The 23,506-nt window shown below is 34.7% G+C and overlaps 1 protein-coding gene across 1 annotated transcript in view; it reads left to right on the forward strand.

The window, feature by feature from the left end:
• PIG-N (Phosphatidylinositol glycan anchor biosynthesis class N) overlaps positions 1-23,506 on the forward strand; it is an 85,217-nt gene that overhangs the window by 47,603 nt on the left and 14,108 nt on the right. The window contains exons 8-11 of the mRNA XM_089097931.1: positions 960-1,182; positions 8,159-8,313; positions 9,797-9,978; positions 19,215-19,429. Of these exons, the coding sequence (XP_088954057.1) occupies positions 960-1,182; positions 8,159-8,313; positions 9,797-9,978; positions 19,215-19,429 (775 nt within the window). The remainder of the gene's footprint in view (positions 1-959; positions 1,183-8,158; positions 8,314-9,796; positions 9,979-19,214; positions 19,430-23,506) is intronic.

The following is a 23,506-nucleotide window of genomic DNA, read 5'->3' on the forward strand; positions in this document are numbered from 1 at the left end:
TATAGCATGGCCTCCTCTTCTCTCCAATTTCCACCCCGAACCGCCATCAAATACCAATAAATTTAACACAACTTCTCCTCCGCTCACACCCCTTGAATTATCAAACTAAAATATAATAAATAATAATAATATCAAAAAATTCTAAACATAATAATAATAAAATAAATCTAGTAAATAAATTTTTAATCTTTTATATATTTTTTTACATTCTTTTTAAAGGAGTCGAGAGACCTATATGATTTCAGCTCTTGCGGAAGTGCATTCCACTCCCTAGCACAAGCAATTCTAGGAGAAAATTCCGACCTAGCTGTCGGTGTCGGGGGTATGTAAATGTCTGATGAAGATCGTGTATTTAAACTATGGATTTGTGATGCTAATGTGAATAAGAGAGACTTCAAACCCGCAAGTGTTTTTTTCTTTCTTTCTTTGTATTTGAGCATTGAGGACGGCTTTGCGAAGATCTTTGCGAAATATCTGCTTTGTCTTTTCGCTTCGTCTTTCCAACTGACTGAAAATCTTTTTTATTTTTGTAATTTCTAGTTTTTTCTCAAACGTTAAAACTTAATAAAATGTGGCATCTGTGTTTATGTGTTCTTTTTAGTCAGGGGAGGGGTTGGAGTCGTCAAAAAAAAGTTTTGCCTAAAATATCCCAATTTTCGTTTATCTCGTGGCCCTTACAACTTCTTTTCGATGATACTGGCTCTTTTAGTAGCTTTGCTTTTCGAAGTACCCCCCCTCACCCTCTTAAGGGTAATCATGCATAGTACCGATTTTGACTCTAGTTATAGATCTCTTATTTGGCTTTTGATCTTTACTATTAGAAGCAATTGGCAAGTTTTGTTTTGGTTTATTCAGTGGGGGCCTTAAGGGTTGCTATCTCATTTGTGCGGAATGACTTATTTTCATTTATGCATTAATTGCCCTACTTGCCATTATTAATGTTTTTTTTATTATTATAGATCGAAGCTGGCGAAGAGCTTCATCTGATATCCAGTTCGGGTATTGATTACTACCATCGCTATGATAGTTTGTGGCTTTATTGTGTGGCCACTCTTGGATTTATTGGATGGATAGCTTATACTCTTCATTGTATAATTTTGGGCAATGTCAAGATGACTCCAAACCGTAACGTTCAACTAACATTCCTAGCTTTTGGAGTTATTCAAGCACTTTATTTGTTTTGTAAGTAGATTGTATATAAATTAGATTATTTGCTTAAAATTTGTTAAGCAGGTGGTTTTAGCCTAATGAATATTAATAAATTATTTATGCATATTAATCCTCAATCAGACCTGGATTGATGAATAGGCCCACTAGACCCGGGCCTAGGGCTGTGCAATGCCAGGGGCGCAATAAATTACCTTTGACACATTTTTTTCTCAACAAAAACTAGACTGGTGTGATTTATCGTCAAAATGCCAGGTGCACTCTACTGCCGCGATGCCTTTTCACAGAAAACTGATTTAAACAACACTGGAATTCCGTGGCCACTTATAAACTTTCAGATGTCTCCCAAGAATGGCAGCTGAGTGTTCGATATCACTTCTCTCTTTCATTACTTTTGGTTCATCAGTTGTGTTCTGTTTAGTGCTTCCACTATCCCCAAATTCTTAGGTATTTCCTGAAAATCTCCCCAAAAACGGATTGGAAAAAACGCTTTGGTCTAGAACTGTCAAAGCTTTAAATTCGGCCCTGTCCTCAATATGAGATTATTATATTAGCATGTCCCAAGACCAAACTGGTTTTAACACTCTTTATTCCTCCCCTTTCTCTTTTTATTTTTAGTTTTCTCTCTTCCTCTATCTTCTTCCTCTTCGTAAATTTCACCTTTCTCTGTCGATAGTAGAAACGTAACCATGTTCCTTAATTATCCAGGAATTTATTTATTTTAATCAAGGCTCCTACTTTTATTTTTATATATTTTTTCAATACTTTTTAAAAATAGTTTAAAATAATTTTATATTTTTTACCATTAGGCTTTTATGGGCTACTTGATTCCTGAATTCTAATATTTCTCTTATGCCCCCTTCCCTCACTATGTAAACATGATATTACTAGTAACTCAGCCCTCTTCCAGCCCTCAGTTTTCTTACTTTTATCTATGGTTATTAGCCCTTTGACATAATCTGCTGCTAGGTACCGTACTGGGAATTCCAAAAAAAGTGAAACTATTGGCTTCTCATTTCATAATTTTACTTTCATTTGATAGAACGCGCAGTGGTGTCAACTAGGAGAGGGGGCAAGGGACATATCCTCCCTCTCTATATTTTGGAAAATACCTCTTTTGCATTTCATTTTCATTTGCATTCTCATTTTCATTGAATATGCCTTTTTTTTTAGCATTTTTATGACAAAGATGGAAAAACTAAAAATTGACCCCCCCCCCCCTATATTTAAGAAAATGCATTCCCTCCTTCCCTAAATTTTCGTGAGTTGACGCCATTTTGAATGCAGTTATTCGTTGGAATAGTAAAAAGCTAACTAGAGCTTGCCATAAAAAATACAGAATTCTTATTTAGCAAATGCTACTTCAACATATAAAAGTATTTGTTTAGAATATATTGGGCAGCATGGGTTGTTGAGAGCCCGTTTTGTTTTGTATGTCTTGTTTTTTTCTTACCACCAGTACACGTTTCTCAAAATTTCGGGAACTTTCGGGATTTGAAGGGTTGTGGGTCCTGAGGACCTCTTGGGTACGTCCTAGACTTCAACATCAACTTGGCTGGCTAAAAGAGTGGTCGAAAATAAAATGATTTTTAAAATGGTTTGTAAATTAATGCTAAAAAAATGTGTTAACTTCGTGTAACCGCGTGTGGAATGTTGCCGTAATAATTCGTATGGTGACACAGTTATCTTGTTGGACTGTTTACTTTTTGTGGAGTTTTATGTCTAGTCTTTCCCGTGTTAATCTTAGCTCAGAGGTTAAGTTTCGATATGAAAAGAATATGACGAGGCTTCAAAACTGGTATTGTTTGTTGTAAAATATTAATTTGTATAAATCAGGTCTGAAAATTTAGTCAGGAATACGCTGAAAGCTAACCTTGTGAGAGCATGCTACGGAAACAATGACGACAAAAATAAAAAATGTTAATAAACAGAATTTAACAAATATAATGAGTTGTGAGTTTTGAGTTTTGAGTTCTTTATTTACCAATAAAAATCATAAAAAAAATACTGCTTCAACAAAATCTCCCCCATAAGACTCCATAGCCGGGAAAGAACAGGGGAGAAAAAAGTACCAACACAAAAAAAATATATAAACCAAATCCCAAAAAAAAAAACCAGTCGCCCACCTTAATAATCCCCAGAATGACAAGCTAGGCATGGAATAACGCATGAATTCAACAACTCAAACAACTATCCAACTCAATCCAGAGACAGCCACACCTAGAGACCCTAGAAAAAACTTAACTACTAGCTAGAAAATTTGTAACATAATTTTTGAATATATAAAATGAGTGATAGCTTCGTGCAGGCGCAGGGAGCGTGTTCCAAATCCTATTGCAAGTTGTCAGAGGGTTTAAGTCAGACCTCATTGATGGAGTATGAAGAATCTGTAAATTGCTGGAAGTGCGGAGATGATAAGTCGATTGATCAGGAACAAAAGATATATTATTACATAGAGCAGCAGGAAGATGGCCGTACAACTGTTAAAAGATGAAAGAAGAACAAGACAGAAAATAGAGAGATTTCAAATCAAGCATGGGTTTAAGTGAAGATCGGTTAGTTTCCTTAATAAGAGTCCTTGCTTTATCATAAAGTGAAAAGTAATTGAAAATTAAGTGAACATACAAATTATTTTAAGAATTAGGAAGTGAAGCCTTGTACCTAGTTAGACATCAATAGTCAAACACATACAAAACGTTATAGTTCATTACTTGGGAGCATTAACGTTATAGTTCATTACTGGTGCGCTGGATATAGGATTCTTTGTCCGATAGGGCGAGGGTTCGAATCCTAGCGTATCCAATTATTTGGTTAGGGACGTGGGTCAGTGCTGTGACCCTGTAAGCTCAGCCAGAGTCCATCCAGCTTTAAATGGGTACCTGGAGAAATCTGGGGAAGGTAAACAGGAAGGGTGTTACCTTTATCTTTTTACTTGGAACAATATAGTATTTTTTTTTTATTCTTTTTAATTCTTTTTTTTCAAAAGTTGGACATTTTTAGGTTACGGGATCAAATAGTAATTCTTCTTCAAGAATTCTCGTTTCACTTGATAAGAGTGAAAAATCAATAAACCGTTATTGCAACTAATCTATGCTCTGATTGAAGATCGGCCATGGTTGCGAAGCGATAGCGATCAACTTACGTCAGGCTGCAGTTTTGGTTCGTAATGGAAAGTGAAATTCTTTTAAGTTTTCCTAGAAATTTGTTCAAAAAAGCTCGTAAGAAAACATTAAAAAAAGAAGAACTATTATTTCAATTATTTCTAGTGCATAAGCGGGAAGATTCAGTTTGTATTTACTGTATCAAATTGTCCTCTCAATTCTTTTTGTCCGTTCTTACACTTCAAAGGTTAATTTCTTACACTTCGGCTGATTGTTTTTATTGTTTGTATTTCTTCAAAAAATTGCGTTTGTTTTTTGTTTATTATAAATATTATAATTCAATGGGTGCATGTAATTATATGGGATAGTTTGGGATAATTTTTATGGCGAGTTAGAGCTCTTGGTGAAATTGGAGTTGTTTACAGTGCGGTTGAATTGTTTTTTTCTGTAATTTTTTTAAAAGACATATTCATTTTTATCTTTTCAATGTTGACTTGAATTTAATTTAATTTATTCATGCCCATTTTAAATACTATGATAAACGGAGTGTAATATATTTAAAAAGCTGGGTTTCCATTGACTCGTTTATTATGTACTTCCATGCATCCGCCAATGGCAGCATTAGGGTCTATAATACCGTATCTCGTAATGGCCCAAGGTGGTAGGCCAAGGTAATACTTTACATACCGATAGTAAATTTGCCAGAGTTGTTTTGTTTCTGTTGCTAAAAAGACACAAGGTACAGAAAATTTGGAAGCGCACATGTGTTTTACAGTTTAGCTAGTAGCCGGGGATTAAAACCAAGTTTGTTAGATACCATGCTGCCGTAGGCACTGCACGTCCGGTGCTGCAAATACGGATGAGATGCTTTCTGGTTACTTTAAAAGTGGGAGCCCTAGATATTCCATTTCCGATTTAGGAGCAGCTGACGCTCCATCAAGGTCAATTTTAGATCCTTCGGGAACTGGGCTCAAATTGAATAATACGACCACTGACTTTCCAGCTATAAACTTGAGATTTATCTTTTTATATTCTCGACTCAAAAATGAAAAATTTTCTTCAAACGCCAGTACTGAACAACTGGGGTTGAAGACATCATCCGTATACGCAATAAGAGATACATCTATACCTTCAAAAATACAAGAGGAAAGAGATTGGGACTGAGCGTCCAGAATACAGTTATTAAACACGATTGGGGAAGTAAGGGCCCCTTGCCTTACTCCACGGCGGACAGTTATGACTACATTTGTAATAGTTCCGTTAGGTAATTTGATTATGACGATTGGATGAGTAAACATATCATACAAAGTACGAATAACGCAAGTTCTGACCCCGTGTTAATAAATTTCAATGAGGATATGCGCGTGAATTACCAAGTCCAGAGCACGACTTGCATCATGGCTCCCTAGAACAAGTGGCTTCCCAACTTATCTAATCTGATGACAATGGCGTCAGTGCATGAGTGATACAGTCTACGTTTATATAAATTACCTAGTTAATTTATCTTGATTTTATATGCGAAGAGTTGGAAAAAGATATGCATATCAAATTTATTTTGATATGGAAAATTTCCCTCCTCCGTGGACTCCCTCCCCTGGCAACTATTCCTTGAAAATTATTCTTTGAATAATTAACGCCCCGACTTATTATTCTTTAAATAATTCTTTAATAATTAAATTATTATCCTAATAATTAATAATTAAATCTTTAATAATTAAACTAATCTTTATAATAACTTGTTGTGGGCCATACAACACAATAATAATAACTAATCTTTAATAATAACTTTATATAATAACTAATCTTTAATAATTAAATTAAAATTATTCTTTAAATAATTAAAATTCAAAGGTTGTATGTACTTTGTAAAAATGTTCTCTTAGCTATTTTTATCCTATCTTATTTTTAAACGTTTGATGCTTATGACCCCCAAAATGGGACCTCGAGGGGCCCAAACAAAAATTTCTAATCGGCTTAGAACTAAAAAAAAAAATCCATTTTAGGGAATCTTAATGTACAAAAAACGATTAAGAAGAAAACTTGGTTGCCCCGAAGATGAAAACTATAAGAAGATTTCAAAAAGACTATTAAAAAGGGAAAGAAGGGGGAAAAAAAGAAAAAAATTCAGGAATCCTCCTAACTTTTAAAGTCCTTGTTCTTTTTTTGCATGTTGTAATGTCATCTTGGTCTTTCCTGTTTCTCTACTTTTTTGGTTTCTATTTATTGCTATTATTATAATTATTACCAGCTTTTTTTTTTTACTGTATGCTAGTGTTTATTCTCCTTCGTCTTTATTTCCTATTTATTGTTTGATTTAGCGTATTATTTGTGGTATTTTTAGTGCTTTATTATTGTGTTGTATGGCCCTCTAATATGAAAGAAAATCTAATAAGACGAAAAATCTTATAACGAACGGGGAATAAGGCTTCACAGATAAGTTAAAAACAATACCCTTCTAAGACAGATTAAATTAAAAAAAGCCACAAATGCCGTAAATGTTCAGTTATAACTAACATACTGTAATAAAAAATCAGCATTTCTGATGTTTGCAGAAACTCATATAGAAGAGGAAATCACTCTACCTTAGTTTGATTTGAAACTTACAAAAGAGCTCAATCTGTTCCCTGAAGCAACCGGTTAATTGTACATTTTACGAAGGCACAGCACAATACAATCAGAAACTCAGGTACAAAAGCAGAGCTCTGGCAGTAGCTTCATCGACCCTTAGGGCTCCAGGAACCGGACCCTCGAATTAGCTTCTTAGACATTTTGGAGGACGCAAAAAAAAGCACTACTTAGGCAGCAGATGTTTTTGACAGCTAATAAAACTTACCATTACAGTGTTCTAGAATGTCCAACAGAACAAGGATATTGGCATTGGTACTAAACCATTCTTCAACATCTTCAACAACACTACTCAGGAGAGATACTTCAACACTACTCAACATACTTCACATTTTTGTCGATAGAGGTTTGGAACCTTAACAATGATTTGATTCATAATTTTGATTCGAAATTTGATACCATAATTTTTGTTAATATCACTTGTAGTTTTGGTGTATTTTCCCCTTTTTCAAAAATCAGCCAATCTTTCGAGGCTCGTAACTTTTAATTTTAATAAATACTGTATATTTGGAACTCCAATTAAAAGATGAATCTCTAGATGCAAATATTCTTTTCAAAACTGTTTCAGAGTTTCTGAGCTTTTATTGTTATCAGAGTTTCGGTTACTATTAGCACGAGTCTTTCCTTACTTATTTGTGGTAAGGAAATAAGTAAGTCTTTCCTTTCCTTATTATTTGTGGTATTTTTAGCCCTTTATTATTGTGTTGTATGGCCCAAAAAAAGCCAAGCATCTTGGGCCGAATAACTTTTTTACGTTTGTAATAGTGTTTTAGTATTAATAAAATGATTGATGATTGAATTAGAAAGGCAATATTCTTTAATATGAAGACTTTCTATAGATTTCTAACAGCTGACGGCTTTGGTACAAAATTATTTAATTATATCTCTACCATCTTTGAATATCTCTTTTCTGTCGTTCATATCAATTCTCAAACTTGTCCTAAATCATTCGTTGTATTATTATATAAATGTTGAAACCGATGTTTTTTTCTGAACCAAAGGTGACATATCCTATGTTTTTTTTTTTTTTTTTTTTTTTTTTTTTTTTTTTTTTTTTACAAAGTTAGATATTAAAGTACACCTAGTCTCTATCTAAGAATAACCTCGTTCTAGATATCCCCACTCCTGCCCAATTCCAAGATATAGTAGACTGGTATATATCCATAAACTGTTTTTTTCGTTATATATAAATTTGATATATATATATATATATATAAAACAAATATATTGTAAGTTCATTATATGGGGTACCTTTTCATTTCCAGTTGAGAAAGCGCCTCTACAGTATACATTTTATGCCTTAGTCCCAGTTGTTAGTTGGGGTTTTGTGTTGGCTAGAATTCCCGGAAAAAGTCATTTTAGTCTCATAGATGTGACCTCCCAGGATTTTTTTGCTGTTATGTTTGGGTCCACGTTACTGGTAAGTTTTTAATCGGCGAAGTGCATGTTTGTGCTCAAATTGTAGTCCAAAACAATGTGTTTAGTCTGTAACTGGTCCTTTCAGGGCCAGATAACGACCTTTGAGGAGTTGAATGGTGAAATTACTGGATTGTCATGAATAGTATTAACAAAAAGTCAGTTTTATTAGTAATATTTTCTTATAAATTAATAATTTATTGTTATATAACATTGTAATCATGGTTGCAGCAGTAGCTTGAACCCAGTAAAGAACAAACTACAATCCTTAGTAACCGAAACACGGTTTGAAAGAAGACTGTCAGGTGAGAAAAATTTTTAGTTTAAGATGACTCAGGAATGATAATTATTACATAGGCTTATCTTAATAATAAAAACTTGTTGCAGAAACAGTTTTGAGAATTTTGAAAAAGAGCTTGAAACTCCTCGAAAATGGTGGTGGGATGAGATCAAAACTTCACCTTTGGAGTCACCATAGTTGTAAATCATGGTTACATAGCTGCAAACCTAATAAAGAATTAACCACGGCTCCTGTGAAAGGATAAATATTCTTCAGGGCCATTGCTGGCCCATAGGGCGTCAAATCGACGCCCTATGGGCGTCTATTTTATAAATTTTGCATATGAGATAAGTTTAGCGATTTTATAGTTAGTTTACGATATGACTTTTATTTAGGCTGTGCTTTATTCACAAAAAAAAATTATCCAAACCAAGAATTATGAATGTAAAGACCACAAGAATCTGTTTCACTCATATTCCAATAAGGTTTTTTTCTCATTTTCAAAACCAATCATTTTTGGATTTTGTCATCTTCAATTTTAGTTCTTATGTCAAAATTCTTGCATATCAAAATGGAGCTACCAGCTGTGAAATATCAACTTCAAATTTTGCGTTGGGGGAAGATAAAGAACGTTATTGCTCCTGTCCACAAAAAATAGGTTTTGTTTTGCTGTTTTTTTTTGTGAGTTGTTTGTTTTGACACCATATACAACATGAGGAAAAAAAGTGGTGTATATTTTTTTGTTGTTCTGTGAAACTACTTGAAGTTTCCCGAACTTCACTGCAACTTTTCTGCCCTGTTTCACAATTCTCATGCTCAGGAAAAATATCCAGGAAATAAAGTATGTGCGAAACCAGTAGTGTCGCTCTGCAATACTGCTACTATTTAGTTAATGGAGCACAAAAAAAAACCATAAACAATTTTAAACATGACCAAGGAAACTGAACCCCTCTCACCCCAAGTAAATAAACATTGCTACAATATTAATAGCTATAACGTATTTATTTTTATAACAATAATAGTGTTTATAGTGTTCTATGAAAAAGTTATTGTATTATCTGTTTTCATGCAAGTAAATATCACTTTAGTAAGAATAACTATAACTTAGCAGACAAACGTTGTTGACTAAACGATTGGAAAAAAGGGAAATACCCATGCAAACCATTGCAAACGCGAAAAAAGCTGTAAGGCTTTTATTCAATTTCAGGTTCTATCCTTTTTCTACCGTATTTGCCTGAGCTTCATTGCCATTGGCTGTTGTTTCATTCCGCAAATGAGTCATTACAAATATGGGACCAATAGAAAGCTACTATGGTTTGCATCCTGCCTTATTCTTGCAGTTTTTCCTGCATTGCCAGTCGTAGGAAGAGAGAAAAATCTAAAGCTAGTGTAAGCATTTTGTGAACTGTAACCACCTCTCTCTCTTTCTTTCTCTCTCCCTCAGTCTGTTCTTTCTCTCTCTCTCTCTCTCTCTCTCTCTCTTTCTCTCTCCTCTCTCTCTCTTCTTCTTCTTCTTCCCTCCGGACCTCCCTTTCAAACTTTTAGTTTTTCTCTAAGAACAAAATGTATTTATATCATGGTTGCACCATAGTATAGAGCGAACTATTGCCTATAATAACCGAAAAATTTAAAAACGCATACTAAAAAAAAACTGTCTAAAGAGAAAAATGTTTCATAAATAATAACTATTGTATAGTTTTATCTTAAACATAAAAGTTTATTACTGAAACAGATTTTTGACAATTTAGAAAAGGGGCTTGAAATCCTTAAACATGGCAGCAAATCGATATGAAAAGTGCACCATTGGAATCACCTTGGTGAAAAACCGGTAAATGGAGGTTTGATCTCCTGCCCTGTAAAACCAGGAAAATCGCTAATTTTTGCATTTGTAGTAGTGATCTGTCTCCTCTCACTTTTCTCTCTTTCGCCAAAATGAGCAGGCTACCGCAATATAAATTGAAGTAATACCCGGCTACGAGTTTGGATTGACCATTGTTTTGGAAGGAGTACCATGCTAAGGAGGGGACGTCCACGTTCACGAATCACTTTCAGGAATCATGCGTCCCAAGCGTGGCGGAAGTGTGTGGCAATTGTGGCGTTCTGAGACGTATACTAGGTGGTGAAAAGTATGCGCCCTCTCGCATGCTAAAAGTCATGTTATTGAAAGTCCGGAAGTGTCTCAAGTTCAACAAAATTTCCGACAACGAATACGTGGCCAACAGTTCTATTCCTGTTATTAGATTACAACTATGTCTTACTCTCAAGAAGAGAGGTCCTAATTTAGTTCAGAAGCGACCATGAACAGGGTTTGTTACTGTTCTTTGATTAGCCATTTGCTTCAGCTTACTTTTTTTGTATGTTGAACAGTTATCCACAAAAATGTAAGAGCGGTTAAATTGTATTCCTTAGATTTTAAAGCGGTGTCAAATCGTTTTATTCCTACATTTTTTCAATGAAAATAAAGAAAAAGTATTTTTCAAGGAAAATACCCTAAACAAAAGGGATTTTTCATTATGTAGAAGTCTCTCCCCGCCCCCAATGTACATCTCTGATTTTGATTCCAACTAATTTGGAAGTGGAAATATGTACAAAATTTGAAAAAAGTTGCGATCCCCCCCCCTCTGATGGTCATTAGTATACTCCAAATTGTATATACGCAATGAATTTTCCATATGTGACTCAAACAACAAATTGGCATTGCCAATTTGTAGCAAGTGAATGGCGATAAGCGTATGAAAAATTCCTTGTACATACATAAAAAAAATTTGGGATATATATTTAAGCATGGGATGGGGTTCAATGGAGTAAAGTTTGTGACGGGAATGAACGTTATATTTTGATTCGGGATCAAAGGTATTTATGTATTAGCTGGTTCCCACGCGAGAAGTCAAGTTTGGTTAATGCTAATGAAATAAAACAAAATATGATGAAAATATAATAGTTTAGAAATAAATTTGGTCTATATATTTGCACATCAGGGGGGGGGGTAAAGCATAGCATATATTAAATACCTAACCTAAACTAATCTAACCTAGGTACCTTTCCCCCCCCCCTAAACCCCCAAAACCAATAGTTTAAATAAAATAAACGCGATGACAAACCATGGTTTGCGATCTAATTCTCTGTTGACAGATACCCGTTTGACTAGCTTCCTTTAGCAGAATATATCGTGGGGGTTCCAGCTAATGTATAAGTACCGGATCAAATTCTGATTCATAATGTAAGTCTTTTTCTTAGCTAGTTCAAAAATCTGTATCTAAAAATTTACCTAGGATCATGGGCGCCCTTATGGGGGGGGGGGGACGAAGGGGGATTCAGTCCAAAACGCGCTTCCACTATACTTTACACATCCATGCCTTCATTTACACAAACATGCCTTCTTCTCGATAGCCGCTGTTGTGCAACAGTACCAACATTCCGTTCGTTAAATATAGCCTACTATATGATCATTAGCCAGTGGCGGATCAAGGTGGGGGGGGCGGTGGCCTGCGCTCCCCTAACGGAGTTGTGGGGCTGGGGTATATTAGCAAGACGACGGCAAATGACTTCATACAATTTTGCGCGGAAGAAACTTTCACTACTATAAAAACAAGAAGCCACGAAGCTCAATTTTACAGCTTAGTCTTTCTCTGCAGTATGTTTATTACGGCAGTAGTTTAGAAGACTCTGTTGGATTTATGGGCCTTCCTGGGATGAACTTTAAGAGTATAACAGAACATGAACCAAACACTACAGGTGAAACTTTGGTTCTGGTGCATTTTGCGGACACTTCTATATACTGCTAAAGAAGTCAAGTTTGGTTAATGTTAATGAAATAAAATAAAATAGGATGAATATATAATAGTTTATAAACAAATTTGGGCTATATATTTGCACATTAGGGGGGGCGTAAAGCATACCGTGTATTAAATACGTAACCTAACCTAGGTATCTTTTCCCCCTTAAACCCCAAAAAACAGTCGTTTATATATTGTAAGTCATTTAGAAACCACGGCTTTTAAGTCAATTATGTATATCGGTCTCTTGAGAATTTCCTGTTTGGCGGGTTCTTAGTGACTGGTTTCCTTGTACAATATATAAAAGTGTCCGCATAATGCACCAGTACCGGCAAGTCTTTGCCCAAGCTAATGGAAGATATTGGATTAATCATCCAGTATTAATCATCAAGCTGATGGAAGACATTGGGATAATCATTGACAATTGTGTTGGCATAAGCTGCGCTAGATGCAGTGTCAACATTTCTGAAATGCGAGTTGCGGTATCAGGGATTCAAAAAGTTGCTAAAAGAAGCAGCCTCTGTGGATACCAAAATCTTGCTCTTAACCTATCGATTTCCAAAAGCCCTAAAAGCCAATATGTCAAGAATGCTGTAGATGGTATTAAACAAGTTGCAAGTTTTTTAGTGCATCAGCAAAACGAAATTTTGTCCTTAAAAGTGTTTTAAGTTATCATGTACAAGATTGGTCATTGGGTTGAATGTCACGAAAGTATGTTGCGATTCAGGGTACTTTCGCATTATCAGGGCCTCTCGGCTTAAACACTATAGATTGGCAATGATAAAACCCGTTTTGTGACGTCTTATCTGTTGTAGAGCAGGCAATGATAGAAAGGTTATCATTGCGTATACGATATTAAACTATGGTTTTTTGGATTTTAGGGGGGGGGAATGTACCTAGGTTAGGTTAGGTTCCGTATTTAATATATGCACTGCTTTATCCCCCCCCAATGTGCAAATATATAGCCCAAATTTGTTTCTAAACTATTACATATTCATCCTATTTTATTTCATTAGCTTTAACCAAACTCAACTTTTTAGAGAGGCCCTGATAATGCGAAAGTACCCAATTCAGAAAGTATATTCCTAAAACAGTTTAAGCTCTTAGAATTGTGTTTTCATGGCGTGACAGTTACTCATTGAAAAAAGCAAATTGCTTGCTGTACGCAATTTTAACCTTTGATTTTATTATTACTGTTTAGTATTTGAGTGATATAACTGACACAACTCTTGTAGCTAGCAGATTACTTCAGACTGAAAACATTACATTTATTTTCAGCCCCAGAAAAAATATCCAAAAGCCCAGAAAAAAAAGCAAAACCCTAAAACTTTTAAATGAAAAGAGGGAGAATGATGATGTTTCCCAGATTATATTTGAAAGTGCAGAGAAAGCTATGGACGTGACTGTTAGCATTCTATGAATGGCAAAAAAAATATCGATCAACTTACCCCACTGTCTCACAAGACGACCAAGACAATGTCCACCTTAATTGGAAAAGAGCTATTTATATTCAGTACTAGATTACATTATTTCTGACATGACCGACAGATTTTCCAATTCTTCAATGACACTTTGTTCATTTAATGTGTTCCTCCCTCAGAGTTTAGATTCCGCACCTGATCTTCGAACTTTTAAATCTAAGATTGAGCCAATATGTCGCGAATTCTCACCTTTTTTTTTGGACAAAGCAGTGAATCTTTAGTACTGAAAATATTCAATGAGATACTTGCAGAAGCGCATCCAGGATTTTTGTTCGGGGGGGGAGGTTTACTAATTTTTTTAGGGTGGGGGGGGGGTTACACAAAAAACCTCAAAAAACGCATACAAAATTTGTTTATGTCCATTTTTGTTACGTTTTTACGAGACAAACAAACATTTCGGGGGGAGGGGGGTTCAAACCGGGTAACCCCCCCCCTCCTGGATACGGCCTTGGATGCATGCATTGAAGGATACGAGTTGTATCTTAATCCTCATTTTCCACTCTTCATTACCGTCTAATTACTAGGCGATACTACGTAGTTAAGCGACACGCTAATTGGTTCGACCTGTACGAATATTCACAAAGAATGCATAACTCCAAAAGATGGTTCAAGACCATTTTTTTGCCATACAAATCTTAAGTCACTCGCTATAGTGGTCAGAAGTACAAAGACTAGACATTATGCAGAAAATATTAAATATCATATTGTTCTGTAGAGGGTGAGCAGATTTTTTATGGTGGGGGGGGGGGTTATAATTTACTAGTTTTTATATCAAAATGTTTACATCATTTTAATTTCAACAAATTTATTGGAACCTTAACCCTCACCATATTTTTTTATTAAATTAAGACCATTTCCACTACCAAAAAGCGGATGAAGATTTGCTATATGCTTTCCAGAGAAATTGTCCACGGATTGTTCTGTCGGTACCCGGATGACTGACCGTATCTCAAACAGTAGGCTGTACGAAAAGGTTGAGATTGAGAGAAAGGTTTAGATGGCTAGGGCACGTTCTGTGGATGAAGGATGACAGATTGCCTAAGATTGTCCTTTTTGGCCAACCGTCAAGGGCTAAATGGAAACCGGGTCGTCCGCGGTTGGGGTGGGAGGATGGCATAAAGAAAGATTTAAATGAAATGGGAACTTTCTGGGAGGGAGTAAAAAGGGGGGCTTTGAATAGATTGGGATGGAGGAGGAGAGTACGTAGCGGTGTTGGCTTCAGGCGGCTTTGTGCTGCGGTGAGTTGTTAGAAGTAGTATTTCCACTACCTACCTACGACGCACAATTGTTGAGATTCCCTTTAAATTACTTGTATTTCTTTGTTCGCAAGTTTATTGTAGAAACCTTTTATACACCCCTCCCCCCACCCGCTAAAGAAAATCCTGGATCCACCCCTGTCATAGCATTATTTTCCCATTCGAATTTTCTTGCACAATTATTTCTTTAAATTATACATTTGTAAAATTCTAAATATTTAAAATTCAATTGCATCTAGTTAAGGCTTGTTAGCTCAGTTGGTTAGAGCGTCGTGCTAATAACGCGAAGGTCGTGGGTTCGATCCCCTCACGAGCCAACTTTTTTACGTACAAGCTATAAGGAACTTTCCTTTTCTAAGGTGTTCTTCCATATATATTATAATCAAATTTTAGTTTTTTGATTTTCAGTTTCTATTGCCAGGGGTGGCTAATTAATTACTGTTCATGTAGGGTCTTTAAAATATGAGGAAAGCTTATTCCTTATCCCCGTTACTTACTTTCAAGTTTAACTTTAGTATAATATTGCTTCTAGAATGATAACTATCCTTATGCAATAAATTATAATACCTGTGTAATAAAATGCTTGAAATGTTTATGGGGGAGGGAGGCATTATTTTCAAGTTTTCAAGGGGAGGTCTTCTACTAAATCTTTTTATAGAGGATATGTAAATATTTCCCAACCGATTTTGGGCCATGACCCATCTACGTATTTCTAAAATCCTGATGCCCTCCCCCCTACTTCGTGATATTTAAATTTTTTGTTCAAAATTTTACGTGTATTCACATTAAGGGAGCTTAAAATGACTTGATAATTTTTTTTGGGTCGTCCTCTAGGCAAATTTTATCCTAGAAAATTATATTGTCCTTATAAAACACCTTTTATACTATGCAGGAAGCTATTGCAAAATTATCATGAATCTTTTTTGCTTTTTAAATGCATATGAACGTGACGTCATTCACATGCAAAATATTTTCTTTCAAAACTAAGGTCTAAAGTATAGTCAGCCGCAGGGTGCACGTCCTGCCAATGATCCACCAAAATATTGCCATGCCCTTCCGGTGGGGCCTGCACCTCACGTTGAGAATCACGGCTATACCCCTAAAAGTTAATTTGACCCGCTATAACTACCCCCACCCCCCCGAATGTGCAAATTATATAGCCCAAATTTGTTTTTAAAATATTATATTTTTATCATGCTTAAATTCTTTGGAAGTTTTTGAAGAAATACACCCCTAGAATCACCCATAACAGTTTATTCCCTAAAAGACTCATTAAAAGACTCATTAAAATTCTATGGAAGTTTTTGAAGAAATACACCCCTAGAATCACCCATAACAGTTTATTCCCTAAAAGACTCATTAAAATTCTATGGAAGTTTTTGAAGAAATACACCCCTAGAATCACCCATAACAGTTTATTCCCTAAAAGACTCATTAAAAGACTCATTAAAATTCTATGGAAGTTTTTGAAGAAATACACCCCTAGAATCACCCATAACAGTTTATTCCCTAAAAGACTCATTAAACGCATTTTGTGTTTATGCATCGTTCGCCGTATCTGAAGATGGATCATCAAACGCGTTTTCCACGAGAATTCCTATAGTCACCATTACAAAATGTTGCCTTTTAGGATTCGAAGTTCACAATAAGGTTATTCTAACTTTGAGTTGTATTCTAAACAGACATTTTACCTTTAATATAGTTCTAATTTTAAACAGAAATTTCTATTTTAGACAGAAAAATGAACAAAATTCTAAACAGAAATATCGATTCAACCGCCAATAAAGTAATTGTCAAGTGAAAAAAAAAGAAAATCGTTTTGGTTGGGGTACTGTCTATTTAGGGAGAAAGAACCCCTATGGAGGCATTACTGATGATGTAGTTCATCAAATCTTATGAAAATTTCTTTTTCAGAGGGTCATAACTGATCGAGATTTATTTCAGTTATATTTATGGGCCATTGACCTTGCTCCCCTCATTTGGACTATTGCCTATAAGACTTATTACTTGTAAGAGTCAGAACAGTCTAATTACCTATAAATATGATTTTCAGAATAAAACAAATTTTCAAATATAAGTCTAAGTCTTAAAAAGTCTAATTTCCAGTAAGCCCTTTAATTCTAATTAACTAGGAGCAAAGCTTGTCGGAGGAAAGTCCTAATAAGGAAACAACCGTAGAATGTACTCTTTTGTGAGAATTGGAAAAAAATGCCCCTCCCCTTCAGAAAGAAGTTCCAAGTCACCGAGTAATTAAAAACTATAAATTGTTCCGAAATCGAACTGATTGATCGAAATTTCATTAGAGAACTCTTTCCATGGCTACTGATGCAGTCTGTCTTTTAAATCGATTTGTAGTAAGTCGATATTAATCATTTTGTTTTAATGAGAAGGGGTATATATTGAGTTTTTTTTTTATTAAATTATGACAAATAGGGTTTATAGAAATATCCTTAGTATTTTTGTTTAAAGTGGTCTTTATGTATGTAATTTTTGCTGTATTTCAATTACTTCCTAACAGATTGTGGTAAACCATTTATTGTGGAAAATGCAGTTGCTTTATCAAAAAGAACTAAATGATCTGGTATTCGAAAGTGTGGATGGGTAACAGAATCAAAATCATAATTTTAAATATTAGACTTAAGATTGATTTGTCTATTGAGAGCTTGTATTCGTGTAGCCTTTTCCCCAACTGTTGACGGGTTTTGCCAATTTGAAATTTCCCACAGGGGCACGAGACTCCGTATGACGGACCACTGACTTCCTTTGGAGCGCAGACAAGGACCAAAAATAGCCTCCGTTTCGTCTTTTCCAGATCGAAAAAACTTTCAACCCTAAATTCATTTTTTAAGAAAATAGAAAGATGTATGGCTTTGTGTTTCTCTTGGAAATTTCTGTTGGCGGAACTCATCAACAGTTGGGAGAAAGCTTACATGAACCTTTAATAGACAAAGTCTGAAAACAGTCTCTAAAGTCTCAAAGTAAAGTCTGAAAACAAGATCAATGATTTTAATTCTGCGTTGGACCTCCACACTCTAGAATACCCAGATCATTTAGTTTTTTTGATGAGGCAACCTCGGTATCCACAGTAAATGATTTACTATAATCTGTAGGGGAAGAAACAGAAACTCAAAAGATGAATGCATAATAATTTCAAAAAATTATTATTTTTTAAATAGTAATTTAAAAAATTATTTGACAATATGGATAAGAATCACCCAGAAACTTGGAAAAATTCAAGATTACATGGTAGCACACTCTTCCCCCCCCCCCCTGCGTACTTCCCTTGGGGAAGGACCACTAACTTGAACTAAATGTTTAAATTGATTTCAGGTTAATTATTCGAGATATTCAGCTCTATAGTTTTATTATTTGATATAAGGTATTCACTTTTTTTTTCTTCTTATATTGAACAACCCCTCAAAACGAAGTTCTAACAGAAGACGGCAAATTTTGGCAAATAAAAACTACTAGTGACGAAAATAAATTATACTGTTAATGAAGGAAGCTGTTGCCCTCCTCAAACTCTTCTCTTTTGGGTTGAAATTTGACGTTTTTGTCAATGCTTCACAAAATGTTCTAACGCAAGAGTAATGTGGTAAAATGTTTATTTTCTTTTCACAATGTCTCAACAATCATTTTGTCTTGCCTCGGCTGCCTTCGTTCATACAAAAAAACCTTATCTTTTTTCTTTTTTATCTTTCTATCTTTTATCATTAGTTTTTTTATCTTTTTTGTTTTCTTTTTTACATAATTGTTTTATGTATAGTTTTTTTGTGGTTTGTCAATGGCATCAACTTACGAAAATGCTAAAGAGAGACAGAATATACTGTTTTGGATCTAAAGGGGGGCGTACTGAAAATACTCAAGAAATGGTATTATGAAAGCACAAAAAAAGGTATCTTTCTAAATCTAGGGGGAGGCAAATTGGTTTGGATTTGTTCAATGAAAATTCCACAAAAGGCTATTACTTGAAATCTAAATTGAGGGGAAATCTAGCCCCCCCCTCCCAATTGGCGCTACTGTAGCTTGCATTGGCTATTACTAACATTATGATAATAAATATTTATTTATATATACTGACTTAAAATATTTTGAACATGTTTCTCTCCTAGGTATATTGGCTCACTGATCGCTTTAACATTGGCTGTACTAATCTATTTCAAAACTATAAGATGTCTAGTATCTGATTCAAGGACGAAAAGGGTGATAACAATTCAATTACTTTTAATTCCGATGAGTCTCCTAGTCAAGTACCATTCTTCCAGTTCAGTAGAAGGAGGACAAGGGCTTTCACTATTAAATCAAATATTTTCTTGGTTTACCCTTGGTAAGTTGAAACTGGTCTAGCTATTAGTTGTATTTTGAGATTTTTGAAGTTCAGATTAAAAGCAGGAACTAAAGAGAATGATATATATATTTCATATATATATATATATATATATATATATATATATATATATATATATATATATATATATATATATATATATATATATATATATATATATATATATATATATATATATATATATATATATATATATATAGTATATACTTATAACTATTAATGTAATCATAATTATTAATAAAATAATTAGATTATGCAACGATATATATATAACGATATATATAACGATATATATATATATATATATATATATATATATATATATATATATATATATATATATACTTATAACTATTAATGTAATCATAATTATTAATAAAATAATTAGATTATGCAACGAGCTACTAAAACAGCAACTACAGAAATACGAAGTAGTAAGTACTATTTCAAGGTCACATAATTGTCGCTCTTAGCTCTTAATGTTGATAGATTTACTAGTTTAAATGACCTATATAAATATTGCCCTCTGATCAATGTCGGGGCTTTAAGAGAGACCTAACAATCGCATCTTTTGAAATTCCATGATCTATGGCTTTAAACAATTCTTTCGGAAGGAAAAGACGCACAAGTGGCCCGAAAAACATGAAATTTCATATTTTCGTACTTAGGTCGTTGAAAATCCGTTATGAGGTTTTTGAACACATAGAATTTGTGGATGCAATTTTTTTCAAATTCATATTCTTTTTGGAGAATGTTTCTTTACTTCTTCCGAAATTATACAGATTTAATAATGCTAATAACTCTTATAAGTAACTTTAAAATTAACGAACTTGAAATATTTGGGAAAAACGATAAAATGAGAATTCTTTTTATGTAAAAGTTTTGGCCGTAACTTTTTTTTCTTTTTTTTAGGTTCTGCTTTTGTTAGCGACCGAAGTTTAATATTAGTAGATTTAGCTTAAATATATTTAACTGAGCAATTTGTTGAAAATAGCTTTTCTATCGCAATGGGGAAATAGCAGTTATTTAAGTTCAACTATAAAAAAAATAGGAAACTAACCAGGGGTATTTATGGGCTTATGGACTAAAGCGATATGGACTAAAGAGAGGGATTTATGGGCTTAAAGGGCTAAAGCGAGTTGGACTAAAGAGTGGGATTTATGGGCTTATGGGCTAAAGCGATCTGAACTAAAGAGAGGGATTTATGGGCTTAAAGGGATAAAGCGAGATGGACTAAACAGAGGAATTTAAGTGCTTAAAGGGCTAAAGCGAGATGGACTAAAGAGAGTGATTTATGGGCTTATGGGATAAAAATAGATGGACTAAAGAGAGGGATCTATGGGCTTAAAGGGCTAAAGCGAGGTGGACTAAAGAGAGGGATTTATGGGCTTAAAGGGCTAAAGCAAGGTGGACTAAAGAGAGTGATTTAAGGGCTTATGGGCTAAAGCGAGATGGACTAAAGAGAGGGATCTATGGGCTTAAAGGGCTAAAGCGAGATGGACTAAAGAGAGGGATTTATGGGATTATAGGGCTAAAGCGAGATGGACTAAAGAGAAGAATTTATGGGCTTATAGGGCTAAAGCAAGATGGACTAAAGAGAGGGATTTATGGGCTTAAATGGCTAAAGCGAGATGAACTAAAGAGAGGGATTTATGGGCTTAAAGGGCTAAAGCGAGATGGACTAAAGAGAGGGATTTATGGGCTTAAAGGGCTAAAGTGAGATGGACTAAAGAGAGGGATTTATGGGATTATGGTCTAAAGAGAGATGGACTAAAGAGAGGGATTTATGGGCTTAAAGGGCTAAAGCGAGATGGACTAAAGAGAGGGATTTATGGGATTATAGGGCTAAAGCGAGATGGACGAAAGAGAGGGATTTATGGGCTTAAAGGGCTAAAGCGAGATGGACTAAAGAGAGGGATTTATGGGCTTAAAGGGCTAAAGCGAGATGGACTAAAGAGAGGGATTTATGGGCTTATGGGCTAAAGCGTGATGGACTAAAGAGAGGGATTTATGGGCTTAAAGGGCTAAAGCGAGGTGGACTAAAGAGAGGGATTTATGGGCTTAAAGGGCTAAAGCGAGGTGGACTAAAGAGAGGGATTTATGGGTTTATGGGCTAAAGCTAGATGTACTAAAGAGAGGGATTTATGGGCTTAAAGGGCTAAAGCGAGATGGACTAAAGAGAGGGATTTATGGGCTTAAAGGGCTAAAGCGAGATGGACTAAAGAGAGGAATTTAAGGGCTTAAAGGGCTAAAGCGAGATGGACTAAAGAGAGGGATTTATGGGCTTATGGGATAAAGCTAGATGGACTAAAGAGAGGGATCTATGGGCTTAATGGGCTAAAACGAGATGGACTAAAGAGAGGGATTTATGGGCTTAAATGGCTAAAGCAAGATGGACTAAAGAGAGGGATTTATGGGCTTAAAGGGCTAAAGCGAAAATTGACTTAAGAGAGGGATTCATGGGCTTATGGGCTAAAGCGAGATGGACTAAAGAGAGGATTTTATGGGCTTAAAGGTCTTATAGAATGCAAAAAAAAAATGTTTACTCACTGTAATGGTTTTAAGCTAACTTAAGCAAGCCAAAAAAAGAGGGAAACAAGTTATACAAGGAGCTACTAAATCAGCAATAATAAAATTCAAAGATAGCAAGAACGGTTTCAAGGTCGACAGAATAAGACATATGGAAAATGTCGAGCAATAAAATCAATAGTTAAAATGACAAATAAAATGTTGTACAAGGGATCTAAGGTGTCATTCTTATTATAAAGGGATTTATATAGAAGTGTATTTATAGAATATATTTACTTATAAACGATAGAACTTAAAGATTTTTTTTCTTTTCTTCTATTATTAAGATGAAAGGGTTTATTCATCAGTAATAAATAAAACAAAACCTGAAGCAAACCTTTTTTAGGTAAATAATCACTCAACTAGGCCTAAATATAAATCAACTTATGAAAGGTGATAACAATTAACCACCAAAAACAAAACAAGAAACGACAAAAAATCAAATAAAAAAAAAATTCGTACCTCCCATCATCAATCCATTTTTATTTTAATCATCAATCCATTTGTGTTTTAGATGGGTATCATCTAAATCAGCTTTTGTGTTTTAAGATGTGTTGTGTTTTAATCAGCTTTTGTGTTTTAAGATGGGTATAATATAAGTTATAAGTACTAGCGTCATGGACAGTTCAGCTTTAGAAAATCGGCTTTACAAAGCTGTCTTAGCTTTTCCTAAAAGCCGCTCTACCTAAAAAACAGCTTTTCAAAACAGAAATTATGATTGGAATTTTAATTCATCAATAATTATGTGTCGATTAAAATTCATAAGTAAATTTAAAATCTATAATATTTTTTAAAGTAGTTTTAAATACTACGCGTGTTATGGTTGATGTTATTTTTGTGGTGCCTAGATATTTACCATTTAGCCCTTGTAATTTCTTGTATCTTCTGTACTATTTAGCCCTTTTAAATTTAGCCCTCTGCAACTTCTTAAGCTGAGGATTTGACCCGGTTGGCTTCGAGAAAGCCCTCTATGAAATCAAAATTTTATATAATAGCTATTATTTTAAGATCTGAAGGTGAGCTGGGCTGAGACTTGATCAGATTTTGTTTAGCTTGACAGATTCATAGGCTAAGATTAAATCAAGACCTTTTATTTAAATTCTAAACTGAAAAATTTTAAATTCATGAATTTCCAAGCGAAAAGATTTACAAATGAATCCATGGAGTTCCAACTGGATTTTCATCTCTTCGGTGCACTGGTCATCTCTTTTGCCATATTTTCCTTCGACCCGAGAACGCTAAAGATTGCGGACGGATGCATAATTTTGGCCTTAGAGACGAACTGTCTCGGCTGTATTGCAAGAGTAACATATCAGGACAAATTCTCAAACGCAGACCTTTGAAAGCAAATGAATTGGGAAACAAAAGAAATAAGACAGACAGCGCAGTGACTTGCACTAGAAAGTGCTGTCACCAGAAAGTGCGACTGAAGCAACTCAGGTGACTGGGTCATAAACACTGAATGGAGAAACCGCGCATTGCAAGAGA

This window comes from Artemia sp. Qi Xiang Cuo, chromosome 12 (assembly GCF_049724085.1).
Source record: "Artemia sp. Qi Xiang Cuo chromosome 12, ASM4972408v1, whole genome shotgun sequence".
Taxonomy (NCBI): Eukaryota; Metazoa; Arthropoda; class Branchiopoda; order Anostraca; family Artemiidae; genus Artemia; species Artemia sp. Qi Xiang Cuo.